Source organism: Bombina bombina, chromosome 5, assembly GCF_027579735.1.
Source record: "Bombina bombina isolate aBomBom1 chromosome 5, aBomBom1.pri, whole genome shotgun sequence".
NCBI classification, from domain to species: domain Eukaryota; kingdom Metazoa; phylum Chordata; class Amphibia; order Anura; family Bombinatoridae; genus Bombina; species Bombina bombina.
The window spans coordinates 1144624285-1144640986 of NC_069503.1; the positions used below are offsets into that span (position 1 = coordinate 1144624285).

The window sequence follows — 16702 nt, forward strand, 5'->3', positions numbered from 1 at the left end:
CATAGTTTACATAGATCGTTTGCGCTGTGGGGGCATTGCGGATTAAGGGTTAATAGATTTAATAGATAGTTTGCGTTGTGGGGGGGATGGCGGTTTAGGGTTAATAACTTTAATAGATACTTTGTGGTATGGGGGTTGGCGACTTAGGGGTTAATACATTTGCGGTTGAGAGCTAGATATTGCGCATGTGTTAGGTGTTTGATTTTATTCTAACAGCAAGCAACGGGTAAAATATGCAGCGCCGTATATGCGATCGAGTGTAGTGTAAGGTTGGGTTACCATAGTAACGTATTAATGTTAATCTGGCATCGGGGGGAAGCGTTAACACAACGCTAACTTACACCTACTCGCAAGCAAAGCAGAAACCTTTTCAATGGAAACCTGGTACTAAAATAAAGCCGTAAATTACTTTTAGCTGTCGGCCGCTTCGGTAGCTTACTGCTCCATTTTTGATGGCTCAATGGAAGCGAGCCCTCAGTAGGCTCCTTTGTACATTATCTAGTTTATTTATATACTGGAGATACAGTCCCATGGACTGTACATAGTTTAACATGAGACTTAACTAGTGATCTATAAAGTCAAATAAAAACCTCACTTTTCTGCTGACAATACATTTCCCTATACAACCAAGCATAGGTGTTCTCTAGAGAATTGTTAGTGGGGCTCAGTTACGGGAGCAGATTCAATTGAATTAAAAGAAGCTGAAAGGGACTCTAATATGTCACCCCTTGTATGTGTTCCTAATTATTATTTTTACCTACTTGAGTGAATTAAATTGTTTACAAATTGTTCCTTCACCTTTATTTTCTCATTTGAAATAGCTGATTTTGCTATTTGTATTCCCACCTACACTGAACATTTCTGAACTTAAGTTCTGGCAGCAATAAAAAATAACAAAAAAACATACAAACAAAAAGACTTAGATAAAAACATGCTCCAGATGGGGGCTGTGAAAGAGGTACTAAAATGTTAATTTTCCATTGTTATCTCTAAGGCCTCTAGTTATCAAGCCGTCAACCTCAAATACGCTGGAATTCCGCAGCATATTTGTGGCGAGGCTGATTCGCCTTAGTTATCAAAGGCTAGAGACCGGCAAAAGTAGAATTTAGTGACGTAAGCTTCGATCCGCCGGACTCAGTCCGACACAGATCGATTCTTACGTCAATCCAGATGTTCCGCACACAAGTGCGGCACAATCTGACTACTTTTGCTAGTTATCAAAAAACTAGCAGGTACGCTCGGCACTTTTCCGGCCCAGCGTACCTGGTTTTCAAACCGCCGCCCTGGAGGTGGCGGATCCCATAGGAATCAATGGGAGTCTGACCATAGCGAAAGTTCATGTTCGCTGCTGCCCGACATCCCATTGATTTCTATGGGAAATGTGTACACCTAACACCCTAACATGTACCCCGAGTCTAAACACCCCTAATCTGTCCCCCCCTACACCGCCGCAACTAAATAAAGTGTTTTCCCCCTAAACCGCAGCTCCCGGAGCCCACCGCCACTATAATAAACTGATTAACCCCTAAACCGCCGCTCCCGGACCCGCCGCCACTATAATAAATATGTTAACCCCCTATACTGGCGCCCCTGGAGCCCCCCGCAACTAAATAAAGTTAGTAACCCCTAAACCGCCGCTCCTAGACCCCGCTGCAACTCTTATAAATGTATTGCCACCTACATTATACCTACTAACCCCTATCCTACCCCCCCTACACCGTCGCCACCTATAATAAATTTATTAACCCCTATCCTGCCCCCCCTACACCGCCGCCACTGTAATAAATTTATTAACTCCTAAACCTAAGTCTAACACTAAACCTAACACCCCCCTAACTTAAATATTAATTAAATAAATCTAAATAATATTTCTATTATTAACTAAATGAATCCTATTTAAAACTAAATACTTACCTATAAAATAAACCCTAATATAGCTACAATATAAATAATAATTATATTGTAGCTATCTTAGGATTTATTTTTATTTTACAGGCATCTTTCAATTTATTTTAACTAGGTACAATAGCTATTAAATAGTTATTAACTATTTAATAGTTACCTAGCTAAAATAAAGAGAAATTTACCTGTAAAATAAAAACTAACCTAAGTTACAATTACACCTAACACTACACTATACTTTAATAAATTATTCCTATTTAAAACTAAATACTTACCTGTAAAATAAACCCTAAGGTAGCTACAATGTAATTAATAATTACATTGTAGCTATTTTAGGATTTATATTTATTTTACAGGTAACTTTGTATTTATTTTAGCTAGTTAGAATAGGTATTAAATAGTTATTAACTATTTAATAACTACCTAACTAAAAGAAATACAAAATTACCTGTAAAATTAATCCTAACCTAAGTTACAATTAAACCTAACACTACACTATCATTAAATTAATTAAATAAATTAGCTACAAATAACTACAATTAAATACAATTACATAAACTAACTAAAGTACAAAAAATAAAAAAGCTAAGTTACAAAAAATAAAAAAAAATAAGTTACAAACATTTCAAAAATATTACAACAATTTTAAGCTACTTACACCTAATCTAAGCCCCCTAATAAAATAACAAAGCCCCCCAAAATAAAAAAATGCCCTACCCTATTCTAAATTAAAAAAGTTCAAAGCTCTTTTACCTTACCAGCCCTTAAAAGGGCCTTTTGCGGGGCATGCCCCAAAGAAAACAGCTCTTTTGCCTGTAAAAGAAAAATACAACCCCCCCAATGTTAAACCCACCACCCACATACCCCTAATCTAACCCAAACCCCCCTTAATAAAACCTAACACTACCCCCCTGAAGATCATCCTACCTTGAGTCGTCTTCACTCAGCCGAGCCACCGATAGAACCGAAGAGGAGATCCGGAGCGGCAGAAGTGATCCTCCAAGGGGCGCTGAAGAAGTCTTCCATCTGATGAAGTGATCCTCCAAGGGGCGCTGAAGAAGTCTTCCATCCGGGCGATGTCATCTTCCAAGCGGCGCTGAAAAAGTCTTCCATCCGGGCGATGTCATCTTCCAAGCGGGGTCTTCAATCTTCTTTCTTCAGGATCCATCTTCATCCCGCCGACGCGGAACATCCTTCTTCCCCGACAGACTAACGACGAATGAAGGCTCCTTTAAGGGACGTCATCCAAGATGGCGTCCCTTCAATTCCGATTGGCTGATAGGATTCTATCAGCCAATCAGAATTAAGGTAGGAAAAATCTGATTGGCTGATTGAATCAGCCAATCAGATTGAGCTCGCATTCTATTGGCTGATCGGAACAGCCAATAGAATGCAAGCTCAATCTGATTGGCTGATTCAATCAGCCAATCAGATTTTTCCTACCTTAATTCCGATTGGCTGATAGAATCAGCCAATCGGAACTGAAGGGACGCCATCTTGGATGACGTCCCTTAAAGGAGCCTTCATTCGTCATTAGTCCGTCGGGGAAGAAGGATGTTCCGCGTCGGCGGGATGAAGATGGATCCTAAAGAAAGAAGATTGAAGACCCCGCTTGGAAGATGACATCGCCCGGATGGAAGACTTCTTCAGCGCCGCTTGGAAGATGACATCGCCCGGATGGAAGACTTCTTCAGCGCCCCTTGGAGGATCACTTCATCGGATGGAAGACTTCTTCAGCGCCCCTTAGAGGATCACTTCTGCCGCTCCGGATCTCCTCTTCGGTTCCATCGGTGGCTCGGCTGAGTGAAGACGACTCAAGGTAGGATGATCTTCAGGGGGGTAGTGTTAGGTTTTATTAAGGGGAGTTTGGGTTAGATTAGGGGTATGAGGGTGGTGGGTTTTAACGTTGGGGGGGGGGTTGTATTTTTCTTTTACAGGCAAAAGAGCTGTTTTCTTTGGGGCATGCTCCGCAAAAGGCCCTTTTAAGGGCTGGTAAGGTAAAAGAGCTTTGAACTTTTTTAATTTAGAATAGGGTAGGGCATTTTTTTATTTTGGGGGGGTTTGTTATTTTATTAGGGGGGTTAGATTGGGTGTAAGTAGCTTAAAATTGTTGTAATATTTTTGAAATGCTTGTAACTTATTTTTTTTATTTTTTGTAACTTAGCTTTTTTATTTTTTGTACTTTAGTTAGTTTATGTAATTGTATTTAATTGTAGTTATTTGTAGCTAATTTATTTAATTAATTTAATGATAGTGTAGTGTTAGGTTTAATTGTAACTTAGGTTAGGATTTATTTTACAGGTAATTTTGTATTTCTTTTAGCTAGGTAGTTATTAAATAGTTAATAACTATTTAATAACTATTCTAACTAGCTAAAATAAATACAAAGTTACCTGTAAAATAAATTTAAATCCTAAAATAGCTACAATGTAATTATTAATTACATTGTAGCTATCTTAGGGTTTATTTTACAGGTAAGTATTTAGTTTTAAATAGGAATAATTTATTACAGTATAGTGTAGTGTTAGGTGTAATTGTAACTTAGGTTAGTTTTTATTTTACTGGTAAATTTCTCTTTATTTTAGCTAGGTGGCTATTAAATAGTTAATAACTATTTAATAGCTATTGTACCTAGTTAAAATAAATTGAAAGATGCCTGTAAAATAAAAATAAATCCTAAGATAGCTACAATATAATTATTATTTATATTGTAGCTATATTAGGGTTTATTTTATAGGTAAGTATTTAGTTTTAAATAGGATTAACTTAGTTAATAAGAGAAATATTATTTAGATTTATTTAATTAATATTTAAGTTGGGGGGTGTTAGGGTTAGACTTAGGTTTAGGGGTTAATAATTACAGTGGCGGCGGTGTAGGGGGGGCAGGATAGGGGTTAATACATTTATTATAGGTGGCGACGGTGTAAGGGGGGCAGATTAGGGGTTAATAAGTTTAATATAGGTTGCGGTGGGGTCCGAGAGCCGCGGTTTAGGGGTTAAACTATTTATTTAGTTGCGGCGAGGTCCGGGATCAGCAGGATAGGGGTTAATAACTTTATTATAGGCGGCGGCGGTATAGGGGGGCAGGATAGGGGTTACTAGGTATAAAGTAGGTGTCGGCGGTGTCCGGGAGCGGCGGTTTAGGGGTTAATACATTTATAAGAGTTGCGGCGGGGTCTAAGGGCGGCGGTTTACGGGTTAGTAACTTTATTTAGTTGTGGGGGGCTCCGGGGGCGCCGGTATAGGGGGTAGAACAGTGTAGTTAGTGTGGGTGCTTAGTGACAGGCTAGCAATAAAGCTGTCAAAAAGCCGAAGAGCAGCGAGATCGGATGAGTGATAACTCTCACAATCCGCTGCTCATCGCCCCGTACTTGGTGCGCGGCTTTTTGACAGATTTATTGAAAACTTAGGCGAAATTTTGCAGGTCTGCGGCGGCGATGGTAGGCGAGCTTACGCGGGCGTATTGAACCGGCGAAGGCAGGTAAATTAGACGCGTTGATAACTAGAGGCCTAAGGCTTTGAATTGTGGGTATGTGATAGATGTATATACAATGGTTTAAAATAAATGTCACTTCCAAAGGATAGTAGCAAGTCAAAGCATATAGCATGAGGGGGAGACAGCCAAATTCAAGTTCCTCATTCATGCTTATCTCATAGAGGATAGGTTAATATATCAATCTTGTAAAAAACGCAAAAAACAACTTCCTTAGCAGCTGACCACATCCTCTACACTTGGAGCTGTGCAAACGACCGCAGTTACCTCCTCCAGTCTCACGGCTGTTTTTTTTTGGACCTCAGGGTTGCCCATGTGACCGCAACACCGAGCCGCACTTCAGGTCCTCTCATATAGATATAAATAAATATTTTAAAATAATAAAAACATTTTCTTCTATGTGAAAAACATTGGAATGTAAAATATGAATAACTCACTTCAGGTTAGCGCTGTAGGTTGAATGTGGTGTTGGGTTAGTGCGCAAGTTTTCTTTTTTTTCATTTTGCTTTCTCTGTTGAAGTCTTTTGGGAGAAGAAGTAAACTCGGTCACACTGTACAAAGTCCTCAAGTTAGCACACATTTTTACTCTCACGCTAACTTTATTTTCAATACACGCACTAACCCCCCATGTTACAAGTTTACTTTCAGTGGTAACTTCCACTTGTCATCTAGCCCATTAACGGAAACCAATGTTACAGTACACTGTTCCTTTAATGCTGTATTCTACCCTGACTGCTTAAAGGGACCATATACTGTACAATAGTTTTTTCTTTAATGTGTTTCCAATGACTTGTTATACCAGCCACAGAGTATAAAGTGTATGAGAAATTGCTTCTTTAGATTTATTTTTGTATGTGAAAAATCAGTTTTGTTCTTTTAATACATAACCCATGTACCAATAAGCCCAATATGTTGTGCCTGATGATAAAAGATTCTACAACTTGTAGAGAAATTGTAGTGCAGACTTCACAGGGACTGAACTCACGTTCCTCCCTGCAGACCCTGCAGCATGTGTAGCTCATAACTGTTTAAGAAACCATGGCTGTGGTGGCAACTATAAATATAGGACTGCATGTATTGAGAGTTTTGTTACACTAACACTTTGGCCCATATTTATCAAGCTCCGTACGGAGCTTGAAGGGCTGTGTTTCTGGCGAGTCTTCAGACTCGCCAGAAACACAAGTTATGAAGCAGCGGTCTAAAGACTCTGAGCAGGCGGACAGGAACCGCTGGAAATCAACCCGATCGACTACGATCGGGTTGATTGACACCTCCCTGCTGGCGGCGGCGTATTGATCTCCCCATTTAGCGAGGTCTTGCGGACCTGATCCTCACTGTCGGATCAGGTCCGCAAGACCTTTAATAAATAGGGGCCTTTGTGCTTTGTATTCTATATTACTTTATACTTCAGACTGGGTCATTTAAGTATTATTACATACTACATGTTTTATTTTCTATTTTAATACAGTTAGATTTAGATCCAGCAGAGATTTTACAAATTATGATTATGTTTTGAAAGTTTCTGTGTTACTTTAACAAATTAGGAGCATACTTTGTATATTTCTGTGTATCTTTTCCAAATTGCATTGCGATAGTTATTTTATATTTTCCATTGTAAAATAAAACACAGCTTCAGAAAGTGTGAGTAACAGAGTATGTCTGATGCTCTGTCACAAGTCTTGTGAAATGTTGTAAGCATTTTAAACAAGCTGGTCTACCTTGAATTATCTTACCATCTGTATACAGGTGAAGTTTGCTCAAAATTCAGAATACACTTATTTAACTGACAGAAAAGTAATATATACTAAACTACTGCCAAAATCAAGTTATATTGCATTAAAAATATTTCAGTTTCAATTGTATTTGCTGCAAACTGAGCCTTTGGGGCCGATTTTTCAAACATTCAGGCTCACCGGAAACAGAAGTTAAGAAGCAGCAGTCTTATGACCGCTGCTCCTTAATTCGTCCGATCGCATACGATTGGGTTGATTGACACCACCTGCTAGCTATCATGGGCGGTATTGCACAAGCATTTCACTAGAAATGCTTGTGCAATGATCATTGGTGACAGTGTATGCTGTCGGCATTTATTGATGTGCGACGGACATGATGAATACATCGGATCATGTCCGCCCACACAATGGTAAATCTACTCCTTTATATCAACCCCAAGTGTTCTCCTCTTTACTTCTCTCTCCTCTGTAAAACTCTGTATCCCAGAGGGCCTCATTACTTTCGATGTAGGGCATCTATCATCTCTCTGTGACTTCCAGATTCCATCCATTTTCTTATTGAATTCAGTGAGTTCAACCCCTGTGAAGTCTGCAATACAATTTCTTTCCAAGTCTGCAATACAATTTATTTCCAATCTGTAGCATCTTTTTGCTTGTTGAGCCCATAGAAAGTAATCAAGCTGTCTGGGAAACAGAAGGTTTCAGTGCAATGTAATTTGTAAAAGATACACATAAATATACAAAGTATGACCCTAATGTGTTAAAGTTACGCAGAAACTGTGAAAGCAAAATCAGAATTTGTAAATTCACAATCTTAAATACACTGCTGTATATGAAATAAAATACAAAATAGAAAATGCAAAGTTTAAAAGTAATACAATTTAATCTGAAGTGTAAATTGATTTAAAATAGGAAGCACAACGTGTAAATGCAGCAGAACTCTCATGTCATATAGTGCTATATTGCACTGGGCTTGTCTATCCTTCACATACAGAAATGCAGGGAACTCCTTGGAAAAGTAAAGAAAAATCTGCCTTTTTAGAATTTCACTATGGATCTCGCAGTTCTGGAGGATCATTTTATATCATCTCGTCTGAGCAGAGAGCATCAGATCATTGGGACCTTATGGCCTGATATTCAAAAGCTCTCTGGTCAGGTTAGACTATCTAAGACGTCTTGTCAGTACGGAGAGGTCCCTAAAAATATGTTAGAAGCACAAATTTTAATTTGACAGATATTTATCTCACTATGCAGGTTCTTGATGTGAAGGAGAGATGTCTACAATAAAATTTGAGGTCTTAAAAACCCCACCATGATTTCTCTCCATGCCAGCAAGCTTTGAATATCAGGCCCTTAGCGAGAACAAATGAAAATTAGCATTTTATTACTTATCTCTCCTAACCCCACTGAGAGTGTAAATTATTCTGCTGAATATGTTTATGCAGCTTTTCTATAGCCAATACTAAAGTACAGGAACTTTAAGTATAGGTAGGGATACAACAGGCAAAATCATATATTTGTCGATATAAATGTAAAGTAGCCATTTGTCAAATATTTAATATACTCCAACAGATAAAATGGATCATTGATAACAAATTTAGGGTAAACTGTCCCTTTAAGAAATATTTGTCTCACTAAATATCATGCATCAGAATATTTATGCCACAATAAGGATAACACACAATGTTATGATTTACATTTAGCTGTGTTTTACAGGATTATCTCAGGATCATGGAAGTCTCGTTTCTGTCTCTGACCATCAGCCTCGTCTTACTTGTCCTCTTCATCACCTCATTATGGCAGAAGAAGAAGAAGTACCAATTCCTGCCCCCAGGACCCACCCCCTGGCCTCTGCTAGGGAACCCTGCGTATGTCGTAAGGGGAAGAGAAACCAAACAATACCCAGAGGTACAGCAGCGCTTGCTGAGTTACGGAGGGTCCAGCTACAGCAGCTGCTCAGAATTTAAACAAACACAAATAAATGTGAATAGACAATATTAAGATCTATTCCAATCCATTGGCAGAGCTGTACGATGTGCATAATATGAGATTTCACAGGATTTCTAGTCAGAGGTCACTCTAAACCATAACAAACCCTGGTGCCAATGTGGCTTTTAAGTGATCTTGCACTGCGTAGGTTCTGCTAATATTTTCCGTTGAGTCAATTAATATTTGTTAAGATAAAAGTTAATTTTAAAATTATGCCACATGAAATAACTTACGCCTAGATTACGAGTTCTGCATTAGCCTTAAAAAGCAGCGTTAAGGGGTCCTAACGCTGCTTTTTATCTAACGCTGGTATTATGAGTCTGACAGGTACAGGTCTACCGCTCACTTTTCTTCCGCGACTCGAGGCTACCGCAAATCCCCTTACGTCAATTGTGTATCCTATCTTTTCTATGGGATTTGCCTAATGCTGGTATTACGAGTCTTGGAAGAAGTGAGCGGTAGAGCCTCTACCTCCAAGACTCCAACTGCAAAAAAAAGTCAGTAGTTAAGAGTTTTAAGGGCTAACATAAAACTCTTAACTAAAGTTCTACAATGTACACTAACACCCATAAACTACCTATTAACCCCTAAACCGAGGCCCCCCCCCCCACATCGCAAGCCCTATAATAAAAATGTTTAACCCCTAATCTTCCGACCGGACATCGCCGCCACCTACATTATCCCTATGAACCCCTAATCTGCTGTCCCTAACATCGCCAACACCTATACTATATTTATTACCCCCTAATCTGCCCCCTCCAACCTCGCCACCACCTACCTACACTTATTAACCCCTAATCTGCCGACCGGACATCGCGGCCCCTATAATAAATGTATTAACCCCTAAATAGCTGCACTCCTGCCTCACAAACACTATAATAAATTTTATTAACACCTAATCTGCCCTCCCTAACATCGCCGCCACTTACCTACAATTATTAACCCATAATCTCCCACCCCCAACGTTGCCGCTACTATAATAAAGTTATTAACCCCTAAACCTAAGTCTAACCCTAACACCCTCCTAAATTAAATATAATTTAAATAAAACGAACTAAAATTACTTTCATTAAATAAATTAATCCTATTTAAAAATAAATACTTACCTATAAAATAAACCCTAATATAGCTACAATATAACTAATAATTACATTGTAGCTATTTTAGGGTTTATATTTATTTTACAGGCAACTTTGTATTTATTTTAACTAGGTACAATAGCTATTAAATAGTTAATAACTATTTAATAGCTACCTAGTTAAAATAATTACAAAATTACCTGTAAAATAAAACCTAACCTAAGTTACAACACTACACTATCAATAAATTAATTAAATAAATTAAATACAATTATCTAAACTCAAATACAATTAAATAAACTAAACTATAATACAAAAAAAAACAACACTAAATTACAAAAACTAAAAAAATATTACAAGAATTTTAATCTAATTACACCTAATCTAAGCCCCCTAATAAAATAAAAAAGCCTCAAAGTAATCAGCTCTTTTACCTGTAAAAAAAATCTAATCCCCCCCAACATTACAACCCACCACCCACACACCCCTACTCTAAAACCACCCGATCCCCCCTTAAAAAAAACTAACACTACCCCCTGAAGATCACCCTACCTTGAGCCGTGTTCAGCCAACCGGCCACCGATGGGCCAGAAGAGGACATCCGGACCGGCAGACATCTTCATCCAGGCGGCATCTTCTATCTTCATCCTTCCGGAGCAGAGCGGAGCCATCTTCTATCCAGCCGACGCTGAGCCATCCTCTTCTTCCGACGGACTAACGACGAATGAAGTTTCCTTTAAATGACGTCATCCAAGATGGCGTCCCTCAAATTCTGATTGGCTGATAGGATTCTATCAGCCAATCGGAATTAAGGTAGGAAAAATCTGATTGGTTGATTTAATCAGCCAATCAGATTGAAGTTCAATCCGATTGGCTGATTGGATGAGCCAATAGAATGCGAGGTCAATTCTATTGGCTGATCCAATCAGCCAATCGGATTGAAATTCAGATTTTTCCTACCTTAATTCCGATTGGCTGATAGAATCCTATCAGCCAATCGGAATTCGAGGGTGTCAGGGTTTTTTCCCTGTTGTTTACCATGTGCTGCTGGCAGCCATTTTACTCACCTCTCTTCCTGACTATGGTGCATTGTGGGGGATGCTGCTCAATTCCTGCACTTCCTTTTATGGCCAGACTGGTGTGCATCATCCATGTGAGACAGGATGCAGTCTCAGAATTGTGATGTCATCACTTATTATTTAAAGGGCCTCTATTCAGTATGCATTGCCTTTGCGTTGTCTCAGACCTGTTTGTGAGAGTTCCTGTGTATTACCTGGCTGCCTGACGTCCTTCCTGGTTCCTGATCCCTGGCTTGTTCCTGACTCTGCTGTTTTCCTTGTTCCTGATTCCGGCTCGTCTGACTATTCGCTTTGGCTCCTGACTCGGCTCGTCTGACTACCAGCTCTGGTTTTGATTCCTGGCTTGTTATTTGACTTGTGGACTTTTTATTATTTTTTGCTATTAATAAAGGTGTGATTATTTTTGCACTTCTCGTCTCAGTCTGATTCCTGGCACCCTGACATTACGCAAAGGCCATGAATCCTGATGGTGCTAATAATCCACCTTTACCTGCCATCATTTGCAGGATGGATGTACAGGATCACCGCTTGCATCAATTTGCACTAGCCCTGCAAACCCTGCTGACTCGCACTGCACATTTGGACCAAAGTGTCCCGCAAGTTATGGCTGCTCCTGTTTCCGCTGCTGCACCTATGCCTACCAGGAGCATGTCCGGTTCTGCACCTCTACCTCAGCAATATGGAGGCAATCATATTCAGTGCAGAGGGTTTTTGAACCAGGTGGGCATTTACTTTGAGATGTTACCTCAGGCGTTTCCCTCTGACAGAGCTAAGGTGGGATTTCTCATCTCGTTACTCTCTGACACAGCTCATGCCTGGGCTAATCCCTTGTGGGAGACTAATAAACCTGTGATTTCAAATTACCCTGAATTTGTGGCCTCCTTTCGAAGGGTATTTGATGTTCCGGCTTGCTCCTCCTCTGCTGCTAAACGACTCATGTCCATTCAGCAAGGTACAAGATCTGTTGCTCAGTATGCTATTGAGTTCCGTACGCTTGCCGCAGAGGTAGGTTGGAATAATGAAGCCCTTGTTGCCGCCTTCTTTCATGGGCTCTCTGATGCGATTAAAGACGAAGTTGCTGCCAGAGATTTGCCAGAGGATCTCGAGGCATTGGTGTCTTTTCTTATCCTAATTAACATCAGACTCAGAGAGAGGCCCTCTTTCAAGGAGCGCTTGCGGAAGCCTCCTGTTCCGTTGTCTCCTATGTGTTCGTTCCCACCCATACCTCCCTCTCCTCCCATGCCTCCTGGTCCCGAGTCACCAGGTACTGCTGAGCCGATGCAGCTGGGATTCACGTGTCTCTCCACGTGGGTTACAGGGCCACCTTTTGAAGTCTTGTCCTACACGGCCGGGAAACGCTCACACCTAAGGTCCTGTCGGGGGCAGACCTTGGGTGGTTTATCCTTGTCCCTGGAACCGCTTAAGGAGAAACCTTTGGTCACGGTTGCCCTTTCCTGGGTGGACACCTCCATAGTCACCCAGGCTCTTGTTGACTCCGGTGCTGCGGGCTATTTCATTGACAGTGCTTTTGTATCACAGCACTCCATTTCTGTTTTGCCTCTGTCCATTCCGCTTGCTATTGAGGCCATTGATGGCAGGCCCCTTCAGCCCGCACTCGTTACTCACGAAACTGCTGCATGTCCTTGGCTGTTGGGGCTCTCCATTTTGAAACCCCCTAGTTCCAGGTGATAAACTCTCCGCATTTTCTGGTTCTTCTGGGTTATCCCTTGCTCCAAAAGCACAATCCCAGTCTCGGCTGGCGCAGGTCCGAAATTTTGTCTTGGTCCCCCCAATGTATTCCACTTGTCTTCGGAAACCAGTTAAAGTCTTGTGCACTTCTTTGGTTTCTCAATTACCGAGAGTTCCTAGATGTGTTTGACAAGGTGCGTGCCGGTACGTTGCCTCCTCACCGGTCTTACGATTGTGCCATAGACCTGCAACTTGGAGCCATTCCTCCTCGAGGCCGGGTGTACCCTCTTTCTGTTGCAGAGAATTGTGCTATGGAGGAATATGTTGCCGGTGCTCTGTCGCGGGGGATCAGCTGCAAATCCTGCTCTCCTGCAAGGACTGGCTTCTTCTTTGTGAAGAAAAAGGGTGGTGAGTTAAGACCATGTATCGTTACTAGGGGTCTTAATCGTCTTACCATTAAGAATGCTTACCCTATTACTCTTATTACGGAACTCTTTGACCTCCTCAAGGGAGCTTCAATCTCATTAGGATTAAGGAGGGCCATGAATGGAAAACAGCATTTAACACCAGGAGCGGGCATTATGAGTATCTTTTAATGCCCTTTGGCAATGTAATGCTCCTGCTGTTTTTCAGGAATTTATTAATGATGTCCTACGAGATATGTTGCTAAAGTGTGTTGTGGTGTACTTAGACGACATCTTCATACACTCACCCACACTTGAGGCTCATCGTTCTGATGTTACACGGGTTCTTCAGAGACTACGTGAGAACGACCTGTTTTGTAAACTCAAGAAATGTGAGTTCCATCAGACTCAAGTAACTTTCCTAGGTTATGTTATCTCTGTTGCAGGGTTCACCATGGATCCTGACAAGTTATCTGCAGTGGCCTCGCCCAGTTGGTCTTCGGTCTATTCAACGTTTTTTGGGGTTCGCCAATTACTATAGAAAGTTTATTAAAAACTTTTCTTCCTTGGTTAAACCTATCACAGACATGACCCCTAAAGAGAATGATCCCCTCTATTGGTCACCTACTGCCATTAAGGCCTTTCATAGTCTTAAGACTGCCTTTGCTGCCGCTCCAGTTCTGGCTCATCCTAACCCTGTCCTGCCTTTCATTCTTGAGGTTGATGCATCTGAGACTGGAGTAGGTGCCCTCTTGTCTCAACGTCGTATGCCTGACGGTTCCTTGCATCCGTGTGGTTTCTTCTCTAAGAAATTGTCTCCAGCGGAGTGCAATTATGAAATTGGCAACATGGAATTACTGTCCAAGGAGGAGTCTGTCCAAGGAGGAGTCTGTACCTACTCCTGTTATACCTCCTGACCATATTTTGGCTACCATACGTACTAATTTGACTTCTCCCTTGGGGGAGGAGATCCTGGCTGCACAAACCAATGCACCTCCTAAGAAACCTAGTGGTAAGTGTTTTGTTCCTGAGAATCTTCTAACTAAACTTTTGCACACTTACCACTATCCTAAAGCCGCAGGTCACCCAGGCAAGAACCAAATGATTTGATCTGTCACTCGACAATTCTGGTGGCCAGGTCTTCGTTCTGATGTTGCTGCGTATGTTGCCTCCTGCTCAGTTTGTGCACAGAATATGTCACCTTGACGTCTTCCTGTGGGTCTTCTTCAACCTATTGCTAATGGTGAGCGTCCTTGGACACATCTTTCCATGGACTTCATTGTCGAGCTTCCTGTTTCCAATGGCAATACTGTTATCCTTATGGTGGTTGACCGTTTTTCTAAAATGCCACATTGCATTCCCTTGATGAAGCTGCCTACCACTCAGGAGCTTGCTTCAATTTTTGCCCAGGAGGTCTTCCGTTTACATGGGTTACCCAAGGAGATAGTGTCGGACCGGGGTAACCAGTTTGTCTCCAGATTTTGGGGTTCCTTTTGTGCTCAAATGGGGATCCAGCTTTCCTTCTCTTCGGTTCACTGGAGAGGCTACGGTCCGGAGGTGCGTTCTTGGGTTCCCTCCTCCGTGCCTCCCATGCCCGTTTCCCCAATAAGCCTTTTATCCTCCCGTGGGTGAGGGGTCGTTGAGGGGAGGGTACTGTCAGGGTTTTTTCCCTGTTGTGTTTGCCATGTGCCGCTGGCACCCATTTTACTCACCTCTCTTCCTGACTATGGTGCATTGTGGGGGATGCTGCTCAATTCCTGCACTTCCTTTTATGGCCAGACTGGTGTGCATCATCCATGTGAGACAGGATGCAGTCTCAGAATTGTGATGTCATCACTTATTAGTTAAAGGGCCTCTGTTCAGTATGCTTTGCCTTTGCGTTATTTCAGACCTGTTTTCCTTGTTCCTGACTCGGCTCGTCTGACTACCAGCTCTGGTTTTGATTCCTGGCTTGTTATTTGACTTGTGGACTTTTATTATTTTTTGCTATTAATAAAGGTGTGATTATTTTTGCACTACTCGTCTCAGTCTGATTCCTGGCACCCTGACAGAGGGACGTCATCTTGGATGACATCATTTAAAGTAACCTTCATTCGTCGTTAGTCCGTCAGAAGAAGAGGATGGCTCCGCGTCGGCTGGATAGAAGATGGCTCCGCTCTGCTCCGGAAGGATGAAGATAGAAGATGCCGCCTGGATGAAGATGTCTGCCGGTCCGGATGTCCTCTTCTGTTCCATCGGTGGCCGGCTGGCTGAACACGGCTCAAGGTAAGGGTGATTTTCAGGGGGGTAGTGTTAGGTTTTTTTAAGGGGGGATCGGGTGGTTTTAGAGTAGGGGTGTGGGGGTGGTGGGTTGTAATGTTGGGGGGGGGTTGTATTTTTTTTACAGGTAAAAGAGCTGATTACTTTGGGGCAATGCCCCGCAAAAAGCCCTTTTAAGGGCTGGTAAAAGAGCTGATTACTTTGTAATTTAGTTTAGGATAGGGAATTTTATTATTTTGGGGGGCTTTTTTATTTTATTAGGGGGCTTAGATTAGGTGTAATTAGATTAAAATTCTTGTAATATTTTTTATTTTTTGTAATTTAGTGTTTGTTTGTTTTTCTACTATAGTTTAGTTTATTTAATTGTATTTGAGTTTAGATAATTGTATTTAATTTATTTAATTAATTTATTGATAGTGTAGTGTTAGGTGTATTTGTAACTTAGGTTAGGATTTATTTTACAGGTAATTTTGTAATTATTTTAACTAGGTAGCTATTAAATAGTTATTAACTATTTAATAGCTATTGTACCTAGTTAAAATAAATACAAAGTTGCCTGTAAAATAAATATAAACCCTAAAATAGCTACAATGTAATTATTAGTTATATTGTAGCTATATTAGGGTTTATTTTATAGGTAAGTATTTATTTTTAAATAGGATTAATTTTTTTAATGATAGTAATTTTAGTTCGTTTTATTTAAATTATATTTAACTTAGGGGGGTGTTAGGGTTAGACTTAGGTTTAGGGGTTAATAACTTTATTATAGTAGCAGTGACGTTGGGGGCGGGAGATTAGGGGTTAATAATTGTAGGTAGGTGGCGGCGATGTTAGGGAGGGCAGATTAGGGGTTAATAAAATTTATTATAGTGTTTGCAAGGTGGTTTAGGGGTTAATACATTTATTATAGTGACAGCGATGTCCGGTCAGCAGATTAGGGGTTAATAATATAATGCAGGTGTCAGCGAAAGCGGGGGCATCAGATTAGGGGTTAATAAGTGTAAGATTAGGGGTGTTTAGACTCGGGGTACATGTTAGGGTGTTAGGTGTAGACTTAGAAAGTGTTTCCCCATAG

General features: G+C 40.8%; 1 protein-coding gene across 5 annotated transcripts in view; it reads left to right on the plus strand.

The window, feature by feature from the left end:
• LOC128661204 (cytochrome P450 2C20) overlaps nt 1-16702 on the plus strand; it is a 262287-nt gene that overhangs the window by 101522 nt on the left and 144063 nt on the right. For all 5 annotated transcript variants that reach the window (XM_053715458.1, XM_053715457.1, XM_053715456.1 and 2 more), the window contains exon 2: nt 8845-9036. In XM_053715458.1, the coding sequence (XP_053571433.1) occupies nt 8860-9036 (177 nt within the window). In that variant the 5' untranslated portion in view covers nt 8845-8859. The remainder of the gene's footprint in view (nt 1-8844; nt 9037-16702) is intronic.